Source organism: Sus scrofa, chromosome 15 (genome assembly GCF_000003025.6).
Source record: "Sus scrofa isolate TJ Tabasco breed Duroc chromosome 15, Sscrofa11.1, whole genome shotgun sequence".
NCBI lineage: Eukaryota > Metazoa > Chordata > Mammalia > Artiodactyla > Suidae > Sus > Sus scrofa.
This window is the reverse complement of record NC_010457.5, coordinates 95,974,755-96,000,761: the sequence shown is the minus strand read 5'-3', so window position 1 is coordinate 96,000,761 and position 26,007 is coordinate 95,974,755. Positions and strand designations below refer to the sequence as shown.

General features: G+C 41.0%; 1 protein-coding gene across 10 annotated transcripts in view; it reads right to left on the bottom strand.

The window, feature by feature from the left end:
• MYO1B (myosin IB) overlaps positions 1-26,007 on the bottom strand; it is a 192,011-nt gene that overhangs the window by 65,647 nt on the left and 100,357 nt on the right. For all 10 annotated transcript variants that reach the window (XM_021075958.1, XM_021075964.1, XM_021075961.1 and 7 more), the window contains exons 5-7: positions 19,443-19,547; positions 14,916-14,962; positions 10,153-10,216 (exon numbers count right to left, since the gene is read on the bottom strand). In XM_021075958.1, coding sequence (XP_020931617.1) covers positions 10,153-10,216; positions 14,916-14,962; positions 19,443-19,547 — 216 coding nt within the window. The remainder of the gene's footprint in view (positions 1-10,152; positions 10,217-14,915; positions 14,963-19,442; positions 19,548-26,007) is intronic.

Genomic DNA, 26,007 nt, shown 5'->3' with positions numbered 1-26,007 from the left:
AAAGAATGAAGAGATGGGTTGCTGGGACACATAAAATAAAACTGACAAAAAAGAGAAGAAAAAAATGTCAATACAAAAATTATGAGGAACAGAATGCTGCAGAGTTATCATTTTCATCCCCAGCTCTCACTTGATTTGGACGACAGCCAATGCCCTCACATCATAGGAGAATAATGAAGACTTCATATTTAGCCAAAAAAAAAAAAAAAAAAAAAGGCAGAAATTGAAAAGCACAAGTAAGGCAAGATCTAGAAAAGGATTATATAATGGTCATCATCTCTAAGGACTGGACGTTTCAATCAGTCAGTCAATCAATACTGACATCGAGAGTAGAAGACAGAATAAGAGATGGGGATAAAGGTGTGGTATGATTGTACTTATCAGGGACCAAGCTCCCATGGGGTCCTAGAAGTACCAGTTTTAGAAGAAAGAAGCCATAGTACATGGGCAGATTCTTCATTGAGAAGCTAATCCTTATAGGAAATTCCTCAGGCCTAGAAGAAAGTAACTCAACTACATGAAAATTATAATATGCTCCAGTTTACTTCATCCATTCAAACACAGATTCCGTCAATCAGTTCATTTACTGCTAGCCTGTTATGTGTTAGAACTGTCTGGGAACATTTCCAATATTGGTTGCAAATCTGAAGACCTTCTTCCCCTTGACTTATCATTGTCACACATGGTCCTGATGACTCCCACCACCCAAGCCAAGACAGCAGCTCCTCCAAGCTAGGATGCAAACACCCTTGAGAGAGAGCAAGAGGTGGGGGCGAGGAAGGCAGAATGACCTTGTGTCCACCTGTCAAAGCCTGAAAACCCCAGGCTCACCCCACAGCACAAAGAATCCTGCCGCGCCTCGCAATCCCTGGCAGCTGGGGTGCCCTCACCCCACAGGGCACCTTGATGATGATGACAAACAACTGTCTCATGGTACTTACTCAATCACACCCCAACAAGTAAAGGGTGGTGTGCAAGACATGGAATCATACCTTCCAAGCAGGTGACAGGGCCACACTGCCACAGCAACATGCTGGCTGGCCTAACATTTGGCTCTTTTGGAACAAATGCTCACACACAGTGGAGAGTTTAGAAACAGTAACAGGAGTTCCTGTCATGGCTGAGTGGTTAACGAACCCGACTAGTATCCATGAGGATGTGGATTTGATCCCTGGCCTTGCTCAGTGGGTTAAGGATCCAGCATCGCCATAAGCTGTGGTGTAGGTCGCAGACACAGCTTGGATCTGGCATTGCTGTGGCTGTGGCACAGGCCGGCAGCTACAGCTTCAATCTGACCCCTAGCCGGAGAACCTCCATTTGCTTCGGGGGCAGCCCTAAAAAGACAAAAAAAAAAAAAAAAGAAAAAAAGACACGGCAATGGCTTTAAGATTCAGCAGATAACAGCCACCAAGTTAAATAATAATATTCACTTGTACAGCATTGAAAGGAATGTTGACCAATGCACTCCTTGCACCACACATGCTGACAGGATCAGTGATCACTATCATATTCAAATTTGTTTATAAGGAAAAGGAGCAGGAGTTCCCGTCACGGCTCAGCAAGCCTGACTAGCATCCATGAGCACTCGGTTCGATCCCTGGCCTTGCTCAGTGGGTTAAGGATCCAGCGTTGCCATGAGCTGTGGGGTAAGTCACAGATGGAGTTTAGATCTAGCGTTGCTGTTGCTGTGGTATAGGCTGGTGGTTACAGCTCTGATTGGACCTCTAGCCCGGGAACCTCCATATGCCATAAGACAAAAAACAAAAACAAAACAAAAAGGGAAAAGGTACAGAGGAGAGGTACAAGGGAACTTTCATTGGCCTTCTGCTCTGCATTTAGTTATTTTTCATTGGTTATCATAGTCAGCCCTGAACTCCTCCTCTGAGGTTGGTTTTATAATCTCCATTTTGTAGATGAGAAAATGGGGCTCACATCACATTGTTCACTAAATGACAGAGCCAGAATACAAAGCTTTAGGGGACTAAGGTATCATGCTTATGCTCTTTATAATTTTCCAGCATGAAGAAGGCTAAATCCATAAACATTTGGAAGGCTTAGGATGCACTTTACATAAAATATATGACTTCACCTAAGCAACTCAATCACAAAATGAGGAACCTTTTATTACAAAGCAGTTGAGAGTTTCACCAGCTAAAGTTCCCCATCAATTATCCTGAGGCCTCCTAGCTCCTTATGGCTTTTCTTACAAGTATCTAGGTAGAAAAATAATCAGGGACAATGTTTGCCCCCAAATAATTTACTAGTCCTCAAAACCATTCCCTATTCTTTTTTATTTTTTCATATACATGTGCCAACCATAATCTAAAAGCATGAGGCCATATCAAATAATTACTCAAAGTACAGAACATAAATTCAATTCACTGTGAGGACTTGCCACATGAAGATTTTAACTTATTTAAATGCGCCCCTGAATTAAGGCAAAGCAAGACACTGGCACAGCCTTCTTTTCTGTTTTAGATGCTCCTGTCACCACTGACTAAGTCTCTGCCAACAAGATTTAATAAAGGAGCACAGGATATGTCAGGTCTTTAGTAGAGAACAGCATATAAGAGTCTCCATATATTCCAGTGCAGCTACATTCCCCTATCAAGACATAAATTTAAGCTCATATTAAATCTGATATAAATTGAAATTTTAAGGGGAGAGATAAACATATTAAGCCATTCTAATGGGGAAAATCAACAGGTAGGGAAAGAGAAACTCTGGAATCAGAATTTCCCCAATGACTCCACCCTGAGACTGTCACCTGACTATTAACAGAAGCAGACCATCATTTAGGGGCTTTCTTAGTTTTGACTAATTACCATCTAGTTCACAATGTACACATGTGCCAGGGTATGTCAAAGGACAACCCCCTCCCCAGGGCACAAGATACAAAAGAAGTAAAATGCCCATGTTTGCCCCTGCTGGAGAAGGAGGTCTTTTAATAAACCAAGGAACAAAAGGAAAAGCCATGGTTTGGAAGCACGGTAAAAATCACATTACTTTGGAACGTAACAGATGAAGGGTTAGATAACACGATCAAAGTTTCTTTACTTAATATGTAATCTCCCTTCCTGGAAAAAAAAAAAGAAATGGTCCAATTCTTGATGAAGGCTTATAGAAGAGTCAGCTTTGTCTCAGTTTTGCCAGGAAGGCCAGAATGACAATGAAAGCCCACGATGCAGACACTACCGACCCTGCTCCCCTCCACCTGCTCAAAGATACACGTTAGGAAAAAGTGTCTGAGTGGCACTGAGGGTTCTTCCAATGGATCTGTGCCCCTTCACTAAAGGGAAATGATACTGCTGGCAATAACTGAAGGTCTGCAAGCCAAGGAACTACAATCTGTCTCCCTTTGGACTTGTTTCGGATCACCATCCTTGAAGAAATGATGTCAAATGACTGCTGAGTTACTGAGCATAACTGATGGAAATTTCAGTGGAAAACTCGGATTCTGAACTAATGTTTCATACATTGGGGAATACGCTCTGATATCAACTCTGTTTTCTGGAATAGATAACATAACTGTCAAGATGGACAATTTAGCAAGTTTCACTAATGACAAGCTTTAAAGTCAAAAAGATGGGGCAAATGTCTTTTTACAAACCATGCACTGTGTACATGTTCTACAGTAAAAGAAAGCAGGGGTGAGTGCTCATCTCAGGTCTCTCGGCCAGGGTCCTACACAGATCTTGGTATATGTGCAGGTTACAGGCTTTGAGAGACCTCAGACACTTGGCATTGTGACATGACAATGTTTCCTTTACTTCCACCTCCATGTAGCATTTTCTTTTCTTTTTTTCTTTTTCTTTTTTTTTTTTTCCCGGCCATACCCATGGTGTGCAGAAGTTCCTGGGCCAGGGATCAAACCTGAGCCACAGCAGCGACAATGCCAGATTCTTAAACCACTGTACCAGGAGGGAATGCCAGCATTTTCATTTTTAAGAAATCAACTTCAGGTTTTACTCAAAAGTCAGAATCCTGAAGTGTCAAAGTGCTAAAAACAAAACAAAAACCTCAGCCTTAAGAAGAGATTAAAAATAGACACTGTTTATCAATGAATATTCACTATGAATATTCACTAGCTGTTAAGAACTGACTTATGTACAGGTAAGGCCCCAATTTTACCTCTCTCTATATATACATATATGTGTTTATATATGTGTGTACATGTATGTATGTATACACAGTCCCAGAAAACAAAGCAAATCAAAGTTTCCTTTAGGAAATATTGTAATAGGCAGTTTTGCTCCCAATTGTACATTCACCATCAATTAAATCAAAATATGATATAAAAGGAAGAACAAAACTAAAAATCTCAAACAATTTTTTTGGCCTTTCCCCGCCACCCCAGGGCCGCTCTCGTGGTATATGGAAGTTTCCAGGCTAGGGGTCAAATTGGAGCTGCAGCTGCTGGCCTATGCCACAGCAAAGTTGGGTCCAAGCTGCTTCTGCAACCTACACCACAGCTCACGGCAACACCAGATCCTTAACCCACTGAGCAAGGCCAGGGATCAAGCCCACGTCCTCACGGTTACTAGTTGGGTTCGTTACACAACTTAAAAGAGTAAAATTATACTCCATATGCTACAAAATAGCATGAATGCTCTATACATATGGATTAAATAACATGCCATGAGATAGTCAGCACACAAATTAACTGCATCATAAATTCAAAAGAAATGTAAAAGGAATTCAGAGCAATCTGTTCTATCTCTACCTTCCCTGCGAGTAAGGTGGGCACTTCCTCCTGTTTTATGATTCCACGTGGGAGGAGTTGCTGAGATTAACTCTCCAGCCTCTCTCAGCTCCTTACTCCTTTCCTTGGCAGGAGGAAAGACTCCTCTGGAAAGCGAAGTTTGGAAGAGAAACTGGACATGTGTGGACAGCTCAGCCCTCAAGTTCCCCACACTGAGTACAAATTGAGCTCCACTTCCACAGGGGCTGTAAGATAGATGGGGCAAAGCACTCAGGAGAGGCCAGGGGTTGCTCAGTGCTGTCAATGCCTGCCTACCTGCCAGAAGATTCCCAGCACATCCTCTTGAGTGATAAACCCAAAGTCATTTTCTTCAACCTTGCCTCTAACAGTAAGAAAGCTGCTTCCTCTCCAGCTTGATTTCTAGGCATTTTTCTCACATGCTTCCCAACTAGGTGGGGGGAGGGGGGGATATTATCTATTAGACCTCTGTCTTGGTTTCTGTCTGCTGCACAATAAACACCCCCCAAAACATGCAGCTCTTCTCATCTGAACCAGCTTGGCTGACCTCTGCTGGCAGGTTGGCTGGCAGCTGGCTGATCGGAGATGCCCTCACTCCTAGGTCTGGTGCTTCATTCCACATGTCTCTCATCACCCAGCAGACCTGCCCAGGTTCTTACACACGGGGGTGATGAGAGTTTCCCCACAGAAGCAAGAGAGGACAGGCCTCAACACAGAACCAATTTTCGAGTCTCTCATTGTGCCACATTTGCGAATTACCCCACTGACTGAAAAAAATCTCATGGCCAGGCGTTCAGTCGTTGAGCAAGGGGACTCCCCAAGAATGTGGGCGCAAGCTAAGAAACCACGGTGACCATTCCTGAAAACACCCTATCAGCTTTAGGTTATTCAAAATAAAATGGTCACTAAATCTTTTCACACTCTTCCCATTGAGGGGTGGTATCTACATCCCCCACACCTGACACTGGGCAAGCTTGGACTTAACGGTTGAGTCAAAGCAATGCTATATGATTCCCCGGGCTACTCAGGCTTCTTCCCAGTTCTCTTGGAGAGTTGCTGTCATGATGTTACTCCTGGAACACTCCCTTCTCAGAACCTAGCTGCCCTAGAGGAAGAGGCCCAACTCACCTGAGGCCATATGTAGGTGGCTCTAGTTAACAGTCTAGCTGAGCTCAGCCCTGAATCACCCCAGCCCAGGAGCCTGAAGGTGAGTGACGAAGCCTCCAGCAGACTCCAACCTGTGTTCCTGCAAGTCGCCCGCAACCCCAGAGTATCCTCAGGTGAGTCCCCATACATTGTGGAGACAAACAAACCCTGCTGAGCTCCATCTGAGTTCCTAACCCATAGGATCCAAGAACATGTAAAATGACCGCTGTTTTACTCCACTAAGTTTGGGGGGGGCAGGGGCGCGGTATTGGGCAGTAATAATAACTGAACCACACACCAATTTCTACATTTATTTTCCTTCATAACCACAGGATTATTTCACTTCTTTCAAGTCGGACAGAGATGTCAGGAACAGAGGAAGCTTGATTACCAATGAATTTGTTTGCCTTTTTGGGATTTAGAAAAAGTGTTTTAAAAGGATGAGCATAGAATAGTCCGATAAAATCATCCAATAAAGAAGACGTATTATTAGTCAAACTTCTCTATGTTAAACTGTGCTTCCTACACATTACGTATTTACATGATTATTAGTTAACTCAACACATTCCATGTCAGACACTATTTCAGTTGCTCTCATTCAGCAACGAACCATGCAAACTAAGTCTCTGTCATTATAGGGTATATATTTGGCCAGGAACTAGAGACAATAAACAAATAAATATACAAAAATGAAAAGAAGCAAACATTTATTGACTGCTTACCATGTGCCAGTTACAAGTGGTTTAGATATTGACCATTTACAACTCATCACAACCCTATGAGACCAGTACTTTTCTCCTCATTTCGAAGATAAAGAAATGGAGGCACCGAGAATTAGATAATTTGCTGTTTAGACATTGGAAACTACATGATACATCATTGAGAGCTGCATGAGTAGGCTCATGGATACGTCCCAAAATGATAAAGCTAGAAAATATAGAGCCTGCCTATATTTAAGCAACTCCCTCCCCATCTCTAGCATTCGTTGAGCACCTACTGCGTGCCAAGAATCACTCTAGGCTCTCGATACACGATCGTGAATGGGACAGTTCTATCTCCTGTCCTTACAGTTTCCTCAGGTATAGGCACGCTTGAAAAATTAAGGCTTTTCCATAGCTCTGTGTCTTCTTTCAGGAGACAAAATCCCTCGAGACCTGTACCACATTTCCTCCGGTTTGAATTGCCATTTAGTGCCACAATTACAAGAAAGTATCTGAGGTATAACTGAATCACTTTGCTGTACACCTCAAACTAACACCACATTGTAAATCAACTATACTCCAATATAAAATAAAAATTAAATTTAAAAAAGTATCTGTGACTATTAAAAAAGCAAGAGGTTGCCAAACATTGTGAGTTCATAACGCTACATCTAAAATCCTCAAATGTAAACGCCTAAGTTTTAGGAGACCAACAAGTATTAACAAAGTAGGAGAAATATTACCTCATATCAGCCAAACAGCTCGATATGCTTCCATATTTTATCTTCTCTACTTAGGTAAATGTTTGCCATTTTCTATTTTTGCAACAACTCTCTCCTAGAGACCCTAAGCTCAGGGATACATAGCTTTCAAGTGACTTCAAGACTTAAGTTTTAGGGCATGCCTCTCTCAGAAACAGAGTAAGGCATTGGGCTTTCTTTTCCACTTCCTTGGTACACAACTGGCTCAAGTGACCCTGAGACTTTTTCAAGGAAATAACTAGAGCCAACAATGACCTATGCTTTCACTGGTGGCTGCTGGGAAAGGAGGCAAGAGAGACTTCTGACACAATGGCAAATCCTGTCTTCTTTCGAGACTACAAGCAGTTAACTTTTGGCAGCTTAGAGGGAACCAGAGTGGGTTTACCCGTTGCTGTATTCCCCCCTTAAGCCAGCAGGCAGCAGCTCCCAGTGGCCACCACTGACTCAGTCCTCTATATACATGGGTGAGATTTCCTGCTCTCACCACTAATGTATCCCTTTCCTTTCCAAAGAAGAGGATACTCCAAAATACCAGGGTGTTCCCACCACCACAAATTTCAATATAATTTCATTGTGGGAACAAATGGTAACAAACACCATATGAGATCCATTCATGATGATATATTAATCTTCATTGGAAATGAACTGAGCATTTACTATTTATTCTCCATGGATACTGCAATTAAAACTTCAAAATGTAAAACCTAACGTATTTTCAAATATTTATAATAAAGTCATCCTTAAATATTTTCCTAGAGGCCTCAAGAGTAAGACTTGATTCAACCTTTCCAGAATGTTCTATAATAAAAAAAGTTAATTTATCTTCATTTTAAAAATAGTGCATCATTCACTACTACATACAAAATCAGTAAGTAACAAGGACCTACTGCATAGCACAGGGAAATCTACCCAATACTCTGCAATGGCCTATATGGGAAAAGAATGTGAAAAAAAAATGGACAAACGTATAACTAAATCACTTTGCTATATACCTGAAGCTAACGCAACACTGTAAGTCAACTACACTCCAATAAAATTTTTAAAAATAAGATTTAAAGAGAAAACAATAGTTTAGTCTTTAATTAATAACTAGAGTTAATTAGTCTTGCAAGAAACCAGTGCTAATGATTTACAAACATCTTTCAGAATATAAGCTAATCATTCCTTAATACGGTGGTCTTAAAACTGAGGTATACTTTTTCCTACATGGCTGTCATCAGTGGCCATACACTGTGAAGGAGGCTTGCGTGATAAACTTGGCAGGGTTACAATCGTTTGCTTCTGGTGGTATCAGATATGGTTTGCCTGAGTACCTCTACTCCTACATAAATAGAACTATCCTAGCCAATTTCATTTCAGATTAAAACATCCTCTTCAAGAAGTTTCTCCAATAATAGCACAATTTTACAAATATAGATAATCTCAGTGCATGACACACAAACTAAAATGGGAAATTATTTAAATACTACAAATGGTAGAAATGGGAAGACTCATGGAATTCATCCAGTTCAATCTTGCTGTTTCCAGGAAGAGGACGCTCCAGCCCTAGAAGTTCATTCTATACATTTTTTTTTTTTTAACTTCAGCTGCATAGTGTGCCCAGATTACTAAAAACACTAACTTTCAAATGGCATTCCTCTGGTTCTAGAGTTCATCAGGAGAATCTCAGGGGCCACTTTGCGGTCTCTGGGTTCTGGCTACTCATGTACTACTGTTTAACCAGATCAGGCCTTGTTTTATCTGTTTCATATCTGAAACAAAATTTCAATCTGGAGAAGGAATGCCACTGCTATAACAAAACTGGATGAGCAGTGCTTTGGACACTTGAGTCAATTTGTTATTTTTGTATCTAGCACAAACTTAGATTTTTTTTTTTTCATTCTAACAATCCCAATAGCATCTTAGGAGGTGAGGAAGTCAGAGGCAGTGGGGTAGTGTGGCCTTCAAAAAAACAAGAGGCTAACCAGGTTGTGGCTCCAACTGGAGGTGCATGAACCTGAGTTGTCATCATACACTTTCCAAACCAATCAACTACGAAATCAACATGAGCAGAGACATCAGGGCAGTACCACACGTACTGCAGCTCCAAAGCACTGACGAAGGGGCCTTACTGACAAAAGATTCTGATCACTGTGCTCATTCTGGACCTGAAGCGAATAAACAGATCGACCTGATTTTGTTCAATTTTTTTCATTTTCTACAATCAGAAGTCATGATTGCAGTAGTAAATCCATGTCTCTACTTAACAGATGGCTCACATTTCAACTACCTAAATACACTGGAAGACAAAAGTTCTCACTAAAATTTGAAGTATAGATTTTTCTCATTCTATTGGATGTTACCCCAAAAGTTATTAGGTGAAAACCAATTATTTATATTTTGTTTTTAAACACAGAATAATTTTGTTAAAGAAAGTAATGGCTGGAGAGTCTTTTTATTACTAGATTCAGCTGAAGGCCTACAAAATATAAAACACAGTTGGGTTAATACTTACTTCCTTAGCAGACTTCTAAAATGTTTTTCAAAGACTTTTCAAAAAGTTTGAAAGATGTCAAATGATCTTTTAAAAGATCTAGAAACTGAGTACTGTAAAACAATATGCTGTACAGCAGAAATTGACAGAACAATGTCAATCAACTACAACAGAAACAATAAAAACCAAAAAATAAAAATTAAAAAAAATATAAAACAATCTGAAGTGAATAGGTTAAAAATCTAAGTATAGAAAAAGGACATGTATTCTTATATCTATCTCTTGAAGACACGAGTAGCTAAAATATTCTCTTCTATGTTTTACTATTCTGAACTTCTTTAAAATACTCACAGTTACTTATCACTCCTCCCAGCGGATCGCCTTTAAAATCGAATTCAATATCCATATATTTGCCCTGCCAAAGAAAGACTTTGTTAAGTTTTCAAGTTCACCTCAAAATATTCAGTCAGTGTATCTTCTTAAAGCACAGCATACTAAGCCCTTTATACATCTGTTTAAATGTAATTAAGAAAGATAGTTTATATAACTGTGACACAAAACAATATGCCTCCATAAATAATTCATACTAAATACCCATTAGCTGGAAGTAAACATATCCCATTGCTAATGTAAGAATAGATTTTTTCAGCCATCATGATAACTTTTCCATTTCAGTTATGTGTTTCAAACCTTTCAAGGGTGTGTGTATTCAAGAATAAGAACGGGGAAAAATAAGTATTCCTGGCATATGTACTACTTTGGGATATCAATTATTTCATTTTTATAAGCTAAGTATGTTTTAAGCCAAGGCTAGACTTTCAAAACACACTGGACAGTGAATAAAATGGAACACTTCAAATTCTGTCTTTATATCTACTCAAACCAAATGCACAACTGAGTGGTGGGATCAACTCGAATCAAAAGCTGATTATTATTACATTCTCTGGCTTTTGACCTAGATTATGCAGCAATATATAACCCATGTTCATATTATACTTTATAGATGGTACCTTAAACACACGTGGAGTCATACCATGATTTTTTAGAAAAAGGGTCTATGATTGTCTGGTTAAAGAGTAACAAGCCTAACAGAACCCTGACAGCTGTTTTTTTGTTTGGAAAGGGGTGTGTTGATCTAATAAGGAGTCTTTGGTTTTGTTTCATGTTCTACCTTAGGCAGATCGATGGTTTGTAAATAATTCTCCCAGAGAATTACTTTGATCCTGTTTTCAAAATAATGGTAAGGGAGAAGAAACACAATCACATGGCACACAATCCACAATGCCATTTGTGACTTTTTATTATCTTGTGCATGCCCCCGATTCTCCTTCATTGCCATGTGGGTCATCTGGCCTTTTTAAGTCTTCATTTAGTCATTAAGCAAATGTCTATGAAGCATTTGCTAGATAGTAATGTGGGCATAGCTCCCGCCCTCAAGGAACTTACAGTCTGGGGGGAAACTGAAACATCAACAGCACGTAAGCCTATACGGGGATGCATCTCACAGTGGATCAAGGTGCTGGGCACAAAGAACAGGGGGCAGAGGGGGGCGGGAAGTCTGCCTTTGCTTAAATGCAGAGTATCAGGAAAAGTCAGGCAGGCAAGGAGGTAGGCGGTCAGGAAAGAACAGGTATGAGACTGGTATCGGTGAGGACACTAAGGGAGGTCAGAGCACATCATGACACCGACATGTTCTCCTAACAGCAAAGCTTATCATTAATGGTTCCTCAACAAGGATGCCATGATCAGACCTGCCTCTTTCCACTCTGGCTACTGTGGAATGGACTGGAATGGAGCTGTCATATGTAGCTGATAGAGGTGGCAGCAATTAGGGCAGAAATGGTGGTGGCTTTTAGCAGGAGTGGCAAAAGAAGAAAGTAAACAGAGTTGAGAGCTACGCAGAGAGTCACAATGACAGGTTGCGGTTGGACTTAGAGGTAAGAAGTAAGGTGTTGAGAATTTGAAAGTACAAGAATGTGGCCCAGGCAACAGAGTGGACAGTGATGCCCTCCAGGATAGGAGGGGACCCTGGAGGTGAAGCAGCTATGAAGGGGGAAGAAAGAGTAATAACTTCACTAGAGAGTCAGCGGTTGGTCACACAAGAGGGGACAACTTTGATGGAAGGTGGAACCTCGACACAGGAGGCCACAGGTGGGGCAGGTGAGTGTGGGACACGAAGAGTGTGGATACTGACATGGGGACAGGTGAGGCATCAGGAAACAGGGCCAGTTTGGTTTGAGAGCTTGGAGAGGCTGATTTCTATGAAGTAGGCATAATATCATCAGCTGAGAGGGAAGGATGGGAGGTTTGAAGAAAGCAGAATAAACACTGCAGAAAAGGGAAAAGGAAGCTGACCTGGGTAACTCTTGAACAGCGCTGAGAACTCAGCTGATGCGGTACTGATGACTTCCTAGAAGCTTGGTTCAATTACCAACAGTTTCCTTTTATTTTGTAGGCAGTAAACAAAATAAAGTCTGAGACCCCGATCCTGCTACTCCAGGCCCTCCAGCTGGGGCCCAGACCCATCTTTTCGGGCTTTGGGGACATGGCTCCATTCCACAGAGCCTCTGGCCTGTCCCCTAACTCTGGTAAATGCAGGTCCACACTGGTTTCTCTCCTTGCTTTCTTCATGCTGTGCTGCCAGCTCCTCCTGCTCTCTACCTGATTCTGGCTCCTTTAAATATTACAAGCCCACTCAGGACTGTCCCCTGCCCCTGCCCCTGCCCCCTCCTGCATTTCTATTCAGAGCTTCCATAACACGTCATCTGTACTTTTCATGGGGAGACTTACTAGTTTACGTGTCGTGTTATAATTATTTCTAGACATGCTCATTTTTCCTGACTAGTCTCTAAGCTTCTTAAAAATAGGTATTCAATCATCAATAAATGTTTCCTGAGTGTCCACCATGGCACCAGCCCAGGGGCCACGCCAGTGAACATGAGGCCAAGGTGCTCACTTCCACACTCCTGCTGTCTAGGGTCAAGGATGCTGTAAATGGGGGAAGTGAGCACAGTAACTCCAGAGACTGGAGAACGCCTAAAAGATGAAAACAGGATGATGTCACAGACTCTGCGAAAGGCACCATGGATGTTCCCAGGCCAGGAATCAAACCTGCATCACAGCAGTGACAGCACTGTATCCTTCACCACCAGGCCACCAGGGATTCCGGTGAGTCTCTTTCTTAATAGAAGCTCAATACGTCAAATCAGAGTGCTGGGGAGAAGCACTGGAGGGCCCCTCCATGGGAACACTGGTCCACACTGTCAGCCACTATGACATGTGTAACTAGGCCATCACAGGGTCCACCAGATTTCTCATTGCAGAGATCCAGACGTTTATTCTGGGTTAACCAGTCAAACACAGTCGAAGGAAATGTAATTTCCCTGGAGTCATAAAGCCCTGTTATATATACAGTAGTAATTTTAAATAGAGTAGAGTTCTACTATAATATTTTAACACAGACTTGAGTATACCTGGTCAAAGTCACAGATCACAAAGCAGAGAAATGACTAAAAACAGGGCATGAAATGATTTAGCTTATAATCAAGTATTAATCTCATATCTTAATACCTGTGTTATAATAGGATTTCTCTCAAGTTCCTTAAAAGGCAAATCACCTGCCAAGCCTTTCACTAGCTTTTACAGTATCTTTTAAGTACTGATGATTCTTTAAGCAATATGGTTCTCTGCAGTTTTATGGTCTACAGACTTAATATATTTGAAATATTTTTTGAAGTGTGTGTATGTGCGATCTGCCAAAAACAAAATTAAAATCTCTATCCTATAAAGAAGCTTAATCTATTGGAATAACTTCTATCTGCCCACACTTTGCACCTAATTCTATTTATGTAATGAGATTGGCCATTTTACCACAAAAGGAAAAGGCATGGCTCAAATCAGTTTTAACAACTTAAAGGGCTAATCCAATGGAAAAAATTCAGTGCCTTGGAATTAGGAACCTTAGCCTTCCACTTTCCAAGCTATCAAAACCATCTTCCACCTGAGGTCATTCTCATGCCTTAGGCACTAGATAATTCTAATGAGAGAAAACAAAGGGGGGAGGGGCTAAAAGAAGCTGGGGGGGTGAGAGGTGTGGGGGGTGTGCAGGAAGGGTCTCTGGTGGGAGGCACAGAAGACCATCTATAATGGTCCCCAGTAAAGTGTATGAGAAGACATTTTATCAGGTAGATGATCTCTTATTATAAAATTTATAGAACTGGTTAAATTATAGAAAAAAGGAACCAATTTCAAAATGCCACCATCACACTCAACGTATTTTCCCCAGCTGCCTCTAGGCAGTGTCTATGTCTCTGCAAAGACCAGAAGCAGCAAGGAAGGCAGCACAGCTGGAGAGACCCCAGGCCGAATGTGCAGAGTGCCTGCTGGAGAGTGATGGGAGAAGAGGCTGGGAAGGTTTCTATTAGTGGAATTAGCATTTTCCAACTCAACCAGACTCAAAACACCAATCAGCCTCAATTTTTACTAGTCAGTCCTCCCCCTACCGTCCATTACTTGCCAAACTTCCTGGTCTTAACTCTATAAAGTTTTACAATATACCTCCATCCTTTCTGGCCCCCTTGAAGAAAGGACAAGAGCTGCAGCATATACTAACTTGATGCCTAGTTTACCCTTCTTCCTACTTAATTTCTGTGTCTTAACTATGATTTCTAAATACCCAAATTCACATTAGTAAAGAGTTAGCCTCATTTAAATTGCTCACGGGAGTTCCCTTAATGCTCAGCGGGTTAAGGATCCAGCATTAAGTCCCTGATGTGGCTCTGGTTACAGCTGTAACATGGGTTCTATGCCTGGCCCAGGAACTGCCACATGCCGTGGCCAAAAAATAAATAAATAAAAATTTATAAATAAACTGCTCATGGAATTTTGTGATAGCAAATATGAAAAATAACAACTTGTCATTCCAAGAAGAATTAAAAAGGAAAATTTCAGAAAGCAAAAAAAGTCCTCATTGAACTTCTGGCCTATGTCTCAATAGGGATGGTGTTTCTTATTTTTTCAATGTGTGTATTAAGAAATGTTATACATCTATGGGTTGTTTAAATATACATGAACTAAATATTAGTGCTAACACTTATGCTTATACAAATACTTACAAATCTAGAAGAGTTGTCATTCCTTACAGTCTTGGCGTTTCCAAAAGCTGGTAGGAAAGAAACAGATGTGTGGTCAAAAGGGACAGAAAAATAGTTTCAGGACAAAAGATAAAATAAATGTATTATTTGACATCTATAAATCCTAGAAATGTTAACTTGGAGCAATGACATTTCTGTCCAGAATTTCCATAAAATCCACTTAACATCAGTCTTAACAAGCTGCTAAAGCTTCCATGTTTCCCTATAAATTCACAGAAAAGGGATCATTCCTAGGATTCACAGAATTTTTTTTAAGTACCACTGTAAACTCAATCTTGTCCAATTCAATTCCTTTTAACTGTTTGGACAGGAATCAATGGAATTGATTTCAATTCAATTTCTTAATCAATGGAATGGCTGGCAAGCAGGGCTTGCCTTGATCATTCCTAGGATTCACAGAATTTTTTTTAAGTACCACTGTAAACTCAATCTTGTCCAATTCAATTCCTTTTAACTGTTTGGACAGGAATCAATGGAATTGATTTCAATTTCAATTTCTTAATCAATGGAATGGCTGGCAAGCAGGGCTTCTGTGCTCTTCTGCCAGTGAACAAGGTGATTCAGAGATGACTACTTAATATGATCAAACGTTTTCTAAAATGCAATGGATGAGGTTTCCAGGTAGAAAAAGGGATGAGAAAATTTAAATTGTTTAACTCTGAAACTAAAACTATTTAAATGTAATTAAATACATAACTCAAATACGGACAGAGTAAGAGATTCTGGAAACTACCATCTAAAAATGCCACATAGTTTCATTAGTGTATGTCCATCAGACCCAAGTGAAGCTTTCCAAAAAATAAAAACAAACACATTCGCCCACAATGCAAAATCCAAGTCTGTCCCAGTCAGCTGCTTGGAGGAGCTGGAATTCATCACAGGACTCCTTGCAAATGAAAGCACCTAAGAACCACAGGGATGATACTGCCCATGCACAGAATGCTCCTGTTTGACACAGGCATTTATTTCAGTGTCCTAAGGTAAAAGGATGACTTCACCAAGCTTACGCACAAGGCAGCAGCAAATCAACCTAAGCCATGGTGGTAGGGAATTCCTTGGAATAAATATAAATCAGTTAAGCAGAGGGGATCCTTGTGTGATGCTCCAAAGCCCAGTAGTGCACCTCACACTTTAATGTGTAAACCAAGCACCTGAAGATCAGGTTCAAGTGAAAACTTTGGTTCAGTGAGTCTAGGGATGGGCATGAAATTCTGATTTTCTACCAATACCCTCCCCACCCCATCTCAGGCTGTCCTGGGAGCTGTGGGACACAGTATAGCTGGCAACACCTGAGAGTGATGCACGATGATGTGGCCAAAAGAAATCAATCTTTAGATTAAGAGGCCGGGCATCAAACTCCTGGAAGCCTCTGCAACTTCATTAAATTAAACAGAGGAAAGAAGATTAGAGTAACAAGAGCTCAAATGACTACTACTGGCCCAAAGCTGGTCCAAGTTTTGGAAGCAATCATCTGATCAAGGTGCGGAATGCTCACTTTGGATATTCAGTAGCCAAACCTGCTGAGTTATATTTCATGGGAGCTGGTATTTTTATTTTTGATTGTAAAAAAAAAAAGGGGGGGGGTTCCTGCTCAGTTAAGAGAAAATGCACAAAATCAACACAGGGCAAGTTCTTTGATTCAGAGATTCTACTTGGAATGGGTGTGGTCTGGTAGATCTCTGACACAGCGTTCTCTCTTCAAGAGAAAGGAAGCTGAGATGTGAAACAAGGAAAACTGCACATGGGAAATACTCAAATACTTGCTGAAGAGGTTCACATCCTTATCACACATCCACCACCAGCTAAAGGGCTTTTTCATTTTTGCTTTTTAGGGCCACACCCTCAACATATGGAAGTTCCCAGGCTAGAGGTTGAATTGGAGCTGCAGCTGCCAACCGGCCTACACCGTAGCCACAGCAAAGCCAGATCTGAGCTGCATTTGTGACCTACACCACAGCTCACAGCAGTGCCAGATCCTTACCCACTAAGCAAGGACAGGCATCAAATCGGCATCCTCACGGATACTAATCAGGTTCATTGCTGCTGAGCCACAACAGGAACTCCACTTAAAGAGCTTTAACAAGTGCAGTTCTGATTATCTTGAGTGTTGACCTAGTCATCATGAAGACCATGACATTTTTCGTGTTTTCACAAGCTAGATCTTTGTGGTGGGTATGAAAATGCAGGGGTGCCAAGTAAACTAATTTGCATAGCCCCAAAGTCCAGCTCAAGATGCTGATACATAAAGGAGAGTTTATTGCGGCTTGAAGGTCAAGGGCAAGTCAAGGAATTGCTTCAAAAAAACTTTATTCAGGGCACCATTCGCAAGCTATAAACCATCTTTTCATCAAACAAATCTGAGTTGCACATTACTAAACACTGAGGTCTTTTATTGTGAGCCACAGAATCAAAAACAAGTGTTCCATTATAGAACACTTGAGACACATTCCTCAATTGTTTTTTTAAGTTCATTGTTCTAAACGTTCATTTACAGTAGCAGCTCCAGTTAAAAAGTAAAGCATTCCCATAAAAGATAATACATGCCCACAGTAGACATTTCTTCCATTTCCTGCACTAGGGCCTAGTTTCAAATACCACTGAATAAAGGGCCAGATTCTAATCACATATGCAAGCTATAGCATTCCATAGTGTTTCTGCTTTAGATCACAGCATTCTTAGAATAAGTATCTACAGAAATACAACACATATAACTTAAAAGCAAAAGACAGGAAACAAAAAGTCAAATATTGGAATAATAAGATGGAGCTAGAACACTTTCTATATCAGCTTCCTTATTTGTTAAGGCACTGAAGGGGAAGAAAGAGCTGTAACAATATAATGCTGTTTTGGCCTTTGCTTCTCACAAGCAAAGTACTGTCATGAATCTTATTTCACTATCTAGGAGATAAAGACGCATGGTGTCTCTTTGCAATAAAGTGGAAGGAGAAGCTAGGCCTAAGTAATGAAGACAATGGGCAGGGTTCTGTCCCTCCATACTGGGGGGGGGGCGGGGGTGCTCACCCACCCCGAAGCAACTCTGCTTTAATCCATGTTAAACCTTGTCCTTCCATGACTTTGAACAAAAGGCTTAAACCAAACTACTCTTCTAGACCAGACATTCTGATCAGGGGCAGTCTTGTCCCCTGTGAGACATTTTCAGTGGTAAAAGCTAGAGGCAGGGTGTTGTTGGGACCCAGTGGTTAAGGGCCAGGGATGCTGCTAAACATCCTACAATGCACAGGCCAGCTCTCCATAGCAAAGACTTGCCCAGTGCAAAATGTCAACAGCACCAAGGTTAGGAAACATACCTGAGCTCAACAGCCGTGTTAAATGACAAGAAGGGCATGCTTACAATATAAAGCAATGAAGAGGGTTTTTCATCAATAGGGAAAGGCTTTGATTTACTGTTTCCAATATTTTGCCTTACCCCCAAAGTAAGAGTATTTGGAAGCGGGGTCTCTGGGAGGTAATTAGATGAGATCATGAGCCAGCGCCCACTCACCCATCATCCTCCTCCTCCAAACACATCCTCATACAGAGAAAAGGTCATGTGCGAGCATGCAGCAAGATGGTAGCTGCCTACAAGCCAAGAGGCCTCAGAAGCAAGCCTACTTTGCCAGCAGGTGACCGTAGACTTCTGAGCCTCCAGAAGTGTGAAAAAACTAATTTCTGGGAGTTCCCTTGGTGGCTCAGCAGTTAACGAACCCAACTAGGATGCATGAGGATGCAGGTTCAATCCCTGGTCTTGCTCAGTGGGTTAGGGATCCAGCGTTGCTGTGGCTGTGGTGTAGGCTGGAAGCTGTAGCTTTGATTCGACCCCTAGCCTGGGAAGCTCCATATGCCATGGGTGCGGCCCTAAAAAGAAACAAACAAGCAAACAAACAAACAAATTTCTGTTGTTTAAGCCACCCAGGCTATATGAAACTTTGTTATGGCAGCCCAAGCTGACGAACACAAATGGCCAACCACAGAATTTGAGCTCTACAGTCAGGTTTAGGCTTCGTGTAACCCCAGGAAAAAAAAAAAAACAACAACAACAAAAAACTGGTCCTTAATGTTTCTTTGGCATAGCCTTGGTTGTCCTGACAACAGAAATACCCAGCCATGGGTATTATCCTGAATGACAAAACAGCACTGTACTCACAGTGCTCTTCTCCACCAAGTTTTTCCTAACCATCAAGTCAAATGCAAATATCAGTTGATTATTATAAGCAAAATGTTAAGTAATTCAAATACAAATGGAAAGGGGAAAAAGGGATTGCAAATGGAAAAGCTCCTTCTGCACAAGTAAAGCATTCCCTCCTTCAAGCGTGTGAAGCCCAGAGATCCTAGGGCACCGCCACCTGGCTCAGCAGGTATAGGCTGACTGTCCTCCCTCTGCCCCCTCCAGCCCACCTCCCAGCCCACCAGGCACCTGAGTGCCCTGAAATCGTGAGTTACGAGTTATCATTCCAGTCACACTGACTCAAGGCACACAGACAGTCCTACCTTCCAGGACAGGGTTGGACTGTAAAAGCTGTTCTTTGACTTGATTCACTTCTGCTCCCTTTCCGCAAACAGCCGCTACGTAGGACATAACAAGCTTGCTGGCCTCTGTGAAGGAAAACAATCCATATTTATAAAGAAATAGAATACTTTTAAATTTGGGGGGTAGGAGATTTGGGGGAGAAGACCCACTGAGAGTCTTTTCGGATGCCTTCACTCCCGGAAGCAAATGTTTTGGAAACTTAAAAATATTCACAACAAATCCAACTAGGAACCATGAGATTGCAGGTTTGATTCCTGGCCTCGCTCAGTGGGTCAAGGATCCGGTGCTACCGTGAGCTGTAGTGTAGATCGCAGACACGGCTCGGATCCTGCGTTGCTGTGGCTCTGGCGTAGGCCGGGGGCAAGAGCTCCGATTCGACCCCTAGCCTGGGAACCTCCATATGCCACAGGTGCAGCCCTAAAAAGACAGAAGACAAAAAAAGGAAAAAAAAAAATTCATGCTTTTTATTCAAGTGTGTCATTAATTCAGATATAACAGGATTTGTGTGCTTAAAGGTTGTCATTGGGTTGCTAAAAAAGTGGCTGAATAAACATAGCCAGTAAAATCTGAGGAGAACTATCTGAAAGCAATTATTTGTATACAATTACTATATTGCTCACGGATGATTCAAGTCAAAATGAACTTGATAACCCAGATGTCTTTATCAAACATATTTTTTAAATTTAAGAAGATGTGGTACATACGCACAATGGAATATTACTCAGCCATTAAAAGGAAACAAGTAACGGCATGTGCAGCAACATGGATGGACCTAGAAATTACCATGCTAAGTGAAGACAGTCAGACAATGAGACAACAACATCAAATGCTATCACTCACATGTGGAATCTAAAAAAAGGACACAATGAACTTTGCAGAACAGATACTGACTCACAGACTGAAAAATTTAGTTTCCATATGAGACAGGTTGGGGGTGGGGGGAATGTACTGAGGGTTTGGGATGGACATGCTGTAAAATTTGGTTGTGATAACTGTTGTACACCTATAAATGTAATAAAATTCATTAATAAAAGAACTGCTCTTCCTCAAAAATATGTTCTAAATAGAACTGATCTGATTACAATCAGATTAATCACTCTTCAAATTGATTAAAAAACCAAGCAACTAACCTAAGGATTTTGAACACAAGAAATACAGAAATTCCAGGGCAACTTCTCATTGTTTTCGTAGGCTTCATTAGTAGAAAGTTCACTGCTAAAAGAAGCAGGCCACCTGAGGCAAGAATTCACAGTTCAAACTTGTAAGCTGGGTCAAATTTGGTTTTGGTGGCTTCATCCTTCTCCTATCAGTAGTAACCCCATATCTGCTCTCAGCATCTGCTTCCTAAGAACCTGACCCTTTTAAGACTAAGTCCCAAGGAACGATAATAAGATTTTCAGGGGAACTGAAGTCCAAAATCAAGTGACCCTGGGGCCATAGTGAATTAGATGAAGTGGAACAGGTTTCCCTTTGAAATGGCCTCTTAGAAGAACATGTGCATGGTGGAACTCAACAAAGATCTAGAATGCAGCATCTTCCAAACTTACTTGGTATAGCATGTGTTTCTCATTGAACTGTCCTAGTTCTAATGTTCCGTAATCAGGATCTGGGAAAGACTCAGCTATTAAACAGGGGCCAGAATTAAACATGGGTCCACGCCTGGGCAGTCAAGGTAAGAAAACCAGTCTCCCCAAATCTTGCTTTCTTGCAAGTCTCTGCTCTGGTGCCACTGTCCGAGAGGAGGAGAGCCTTCCCCAAGTGTGAGTGGCAGTACCCCATCTATGGGTGTAAGGGGACAAATCTCAATGCTGTTGTTTCCCATGGGGAGACCTGCCAAGGCTTCCAGCCCATTTCCCACCACTGAGGAAATAACAAATGAACAACTGGAATGCAACCCTGCGTGTATGACCCAGAGCGTGCCTCGGGGCCTATCAACAACCCAGAAGCATCAACTAAGAACGAGAACTACTGAGTACCGACAATCTATGCAGGTCCCATAAAGTTTTCTAGGAAATACTAACAAACATGGTTCAGAAGAAACAGGTGATCTAATGGAGCCCTGAGAACTGTGGTGGGAGGCTGGGTACTTCTTCAAAGGTTGGAATTAAGTCTCCCTCCGTTTGCCTTATTATTATTATTATTTTTTTTTTGTAACGGCAATGGGTCCAAAAAGATTCTCTGGTGGTCTGTGATGGCTGATTTCTGCTGTCTCCTTTTAAAGACTGAAAGAGAGAGAAACATCAGTCTCTTCATCTTTGCAATCCTCCTCCTCCAAAGGGCACTGTCTCTTAACACATCCTCCATTGTGCAAAGTTCCTGAACTACATATTCCATTGTTCTCAGGATTTAACTGTCTAAAGGCTGGTGAACTGTGTGGACATACCTCTGATTTGGATATTTATTCATTTATTTTGCTTTTTAGGGCCACACCTGCGGCACATGGAGATTCCCAGGGTCGGGGTCCAATCGGAGCTACAGCTGCCGGCCTACGCCACAGCCACAGCAACGCAGGATCCAAGCCGCATCTGTAACCTACACCACAGCTCACGGCAATGCCGGATCCTTAACCCAATGAGCGAGGGCCAGGGATAGAACCCACAACCTCATGGTTCCTAGTCAGATTCGTTTCTGTTGGGCCACAATGGGAACTCCATGGACAAAGAGTTTATATGCTATTAACATTTCATTTGACCTCTTGGTGCACCAGTCCAAATTAGAACTCTTCCTCCGTCACTCAGGGATTCTTTGTTTCTAGGCTCTCTGGCTTTCAAGTACAGGTGAGGCTGCCCTCCAGCAAATTCCTGACATCTTGTGCTGTCTGGTCTCCAACTACAGGCCAACTCTCTTCAATCGCCCCATGCACTCCAACCCCCAGTTTGTCCTCTGAAACAACTCAACTCCAGGATTCTTTTCTCATCATCCTGCTTCCTCAGCAGTACTATTATTTGCTCCCTATACCCACTTATACTCTCACATGTATTATGTATTTTCCTCTTCCTTAACAGGAATTTCTGGCCTTTCTACCGATCATACTATTAGAAGAACAAAAGCATTTATAGGCAAAATAACTGCTCCAGATAGTGGAAAACACACACACACACACACATACACACACAAATATATACATATGTATTTTAGATAGAAAGGTTAAGTTTTCTTTTAGGTAAAGTGACAAGAAATATTCAAAGTCCAGGCCAAGCTATTCTGCTTATTCCAGTGATGATAGAACAATAGTTTTTAACCATACTTCAAAGACCCCTATTACTAAGTCGTTACTATTCAGTCATTACTATTCAGATTCTTAACTATCTTCGAGAATTCTGTTACTGGGCTCATTTTACTAATTCATTTTTGGAAGCTGGGATTAAGGGTAATTTTCTCCAAACAAAGTCTCATTGTCTAAAAGAGACAGCTCTTATGATTTTTGTTTCCTGACATAAGACTTGGTCTTTAATTCAAGTAGTTCATGAGATAGTCACTGCCTTAGAGAAAATAAGCAAACCTGCAAGGACAAGTTGCAAGGTCCAACATAGTTTAGAGGACTGTTTTCATTATATTTCATCATGCTAAAACCAGGAAATAACAATTATCCCATGAGGCTTTCTGCTTCATTTCCTTTGGCTCTTCGGGGCTAAAGTTCAAATAAATGTGGAACTTTATTCAAATGTTTGGATATGTATCCAAATCAAAACTGTATGTAATAACCTTATGAATGAAAAATATTATATTTTGGGGAGAACTAAGAATTAAATTATCATAGCCCATATTGCAAATCATGTTTTGACTATCTAGCTGAATCATGGTGGCTATCACAGGGACCAACTAAGCATGACCTTGGCAAGCACAGCATAAAAACAAAGCATAAGCATTTTCCAAAGCAATACTTCTGAGTAGACTGAATATATTAATTCATTAACCATAGTCTCAATGACAATGTGTTGCATGTTTGTTGTAAAAATATAAAAGGTTCAATTTAAGACAAAAAGGTGTATTCTTCACATGTACTCAAAATTGTGAAAAGCACTGCCACTTTAGACATGAGAATACAGGCATTTAAAATTGGCAAAACTGGAATTCCCATCGTGGCACAGTGGAAATGAATCTAACTAGGAACCACGAGGTTGCAGGTTAAATCCCTGGCCTCGCTCAGTGGGTTAAGGATCCAGCGTTGCCGTGAGCTGTGGTGTAGGCTGCAGACGAGGCTGGGATCTGGAGTTGCTGTGGCTGTAGCATAGGCTGGCAGCTGTAGCTCCGACTGGACTCCTAGCCTGGGAACCTCCATATGCCGTGGGTGCAGCCTTAAAAAGCAAAAATAGAATAAAATTGGCAAAACATAACAGCATTGCTTAAAACTGATTCTCACCTCAACATTTTCTCTAAGTCATAGATACTTACATAGGTAGATTTATGTACACATATATGATTGAATGTAGCTTGAATCCTAAAATTCACTGAGTTGGACAAACAAAATATGAAGTGTTTGAAGTCAAAATATCTTCTCCCCAGGAAAGAGAACATCTGGGGCTTAAAAGATATTCTGCACTAATGGACAAATGGCCTATAACAAAACTTTTCTAGATCAAACTATCTAGATCAGAATTCACTTCTACAAGAATGGAAAGGAGCTGTAAATAATAGTTTATGATTCTGGGGACTTTAAATTCCTGTTAAGGCATGAATAATAATTTAACTCTGAATACTCTGGTACCTTGCACTGGGTTGTGAATAATATCTACTGTATATTATTATGTAATACATAATCATATAAATTCATATACAATAATAATCTTTAAGAAAGCACTGTGATATAACAATAGGTAGATGAGAAAGGGAAAACAATGAAAGACATGTGCAACTATGAGGACAAAAGGATGGGAATCTCATGGACAGATATTAAAACCTATGCCTATAATTGAGCAGGCTCCACACGGATTCAATCACTGTGTCAGGAAAGAAATGGTATGAACATAAACAAGGCTTTTTTTTGACTTTTTCCTTAGATCTAATAAATTTATTATTAGGAGTTGCCAAGTATCTATGCATGCAGTCATAGATACAAGTAATATCATGTGTCATATATATATCATATGAACCATGTTATATAGCATAGAGAGAGAGCCAGACATTTATACACACAGATACTGATACATTTATCTACTTCTATTTCTCTCCAGCTCCTTGATTAAGATACCCAAGTTTTTCTAGCGACGAGCTTTTTGGTGGTCCAGTGACCTAAGAAGTAAGACTGAACAATGAAACAAGGACTCTGCAACATAGAGGAACACTCTTTAGCAGTCCTGGTTCTGCAGTGCTTCAAAACAGCCCAGCTGCAGCACATCCAAACTGACTGGACAGACAGCTGTGAACTGCCCCAATTATGGCACAAAGAGCATGGATCTTGCACTGAGAAACACAGCCTTTGCTCCAAGAGGAATCATGACTGGCAATGTTTTCATTGAAATACAACTATATAAAAGTTGTCCTGCTTCTGAAAGTTGGCCACAAAAAATCTCTGCTAATTCATATAAAACATGTGAGTCAAGAGAGGCCTTTCTACAGGAGGAAGAAACAAAAGCAAAGCTCATTACATTCTGGCCTTGAGCTTGCTTAGCTATATTGCTTCACTGTGGATATACTCAGTGTTGTAAAACGCTCATGGATGTTTAGGCTACAGTAAGTCACTGACATCTCTGTCGCTGACAGAGTCAGAAAACTATCACAGATGTAAAGCAGTACCAGGTCATCTGGGGTTCAGAACCAAGGGTCTTAATGAGCAAGGCAGGCTTCATAACTCTTTTAGCAGATGGCTGCGGAGTTCCTAGAAACTGATGTAACTGTAAAATTAGAAACCAAATAATTTATAATGCTTTCTTATATCAGGATCATCTTCTCAGGCCCACAGTTTACTCTGATGTCCTTGGAAAAATGCAGTTATGATGGTTCCCTCATGTTCTGCCTCCCTGCCTTTATCAGTGCTTGAAATGGTTCTCCACAAACTATTTGTATTCAGGGTAGTGACTTGTGAGTTCACTGCCTAGAAATAGTTGGGCACTTTTTATGAGACATGATGAATTTTTTATTTAGCACAGCAGTAATGAATTAAATAGGACCCCAAAGGATTCAAAGAGTTCACGGTCTCCCTGAGTGCCGTTATACAAGCCTACGGTGTAAGCACGTCTCCAGTGTTTAAGACCAGTAACATCATCATCTGCCAAGGGGGGTTTACAACCTCATTAACTTAATTACTTCTTATAAAATGAGCCCTCTGATACTCCATGGTGGTTCTGTACACACTACTGAGTAAAGACTCTCACTGAAAAGAAATACTGTATGTGCGTACATAGCATATTCTAGCCCCTCGATAAATGTTTGTTCTCTTCTTCTTTCATTCATTCATGCACAAACACAAAAAGGCAAATAACTACATGTACTCAAAAGCAATTTTAGGGACTAAGATAATGTGACATTTCAAAAATGGCCTGGCATTCCTCTTCCCCGCAGAACTGAGATTAAAATTCTCTTGAA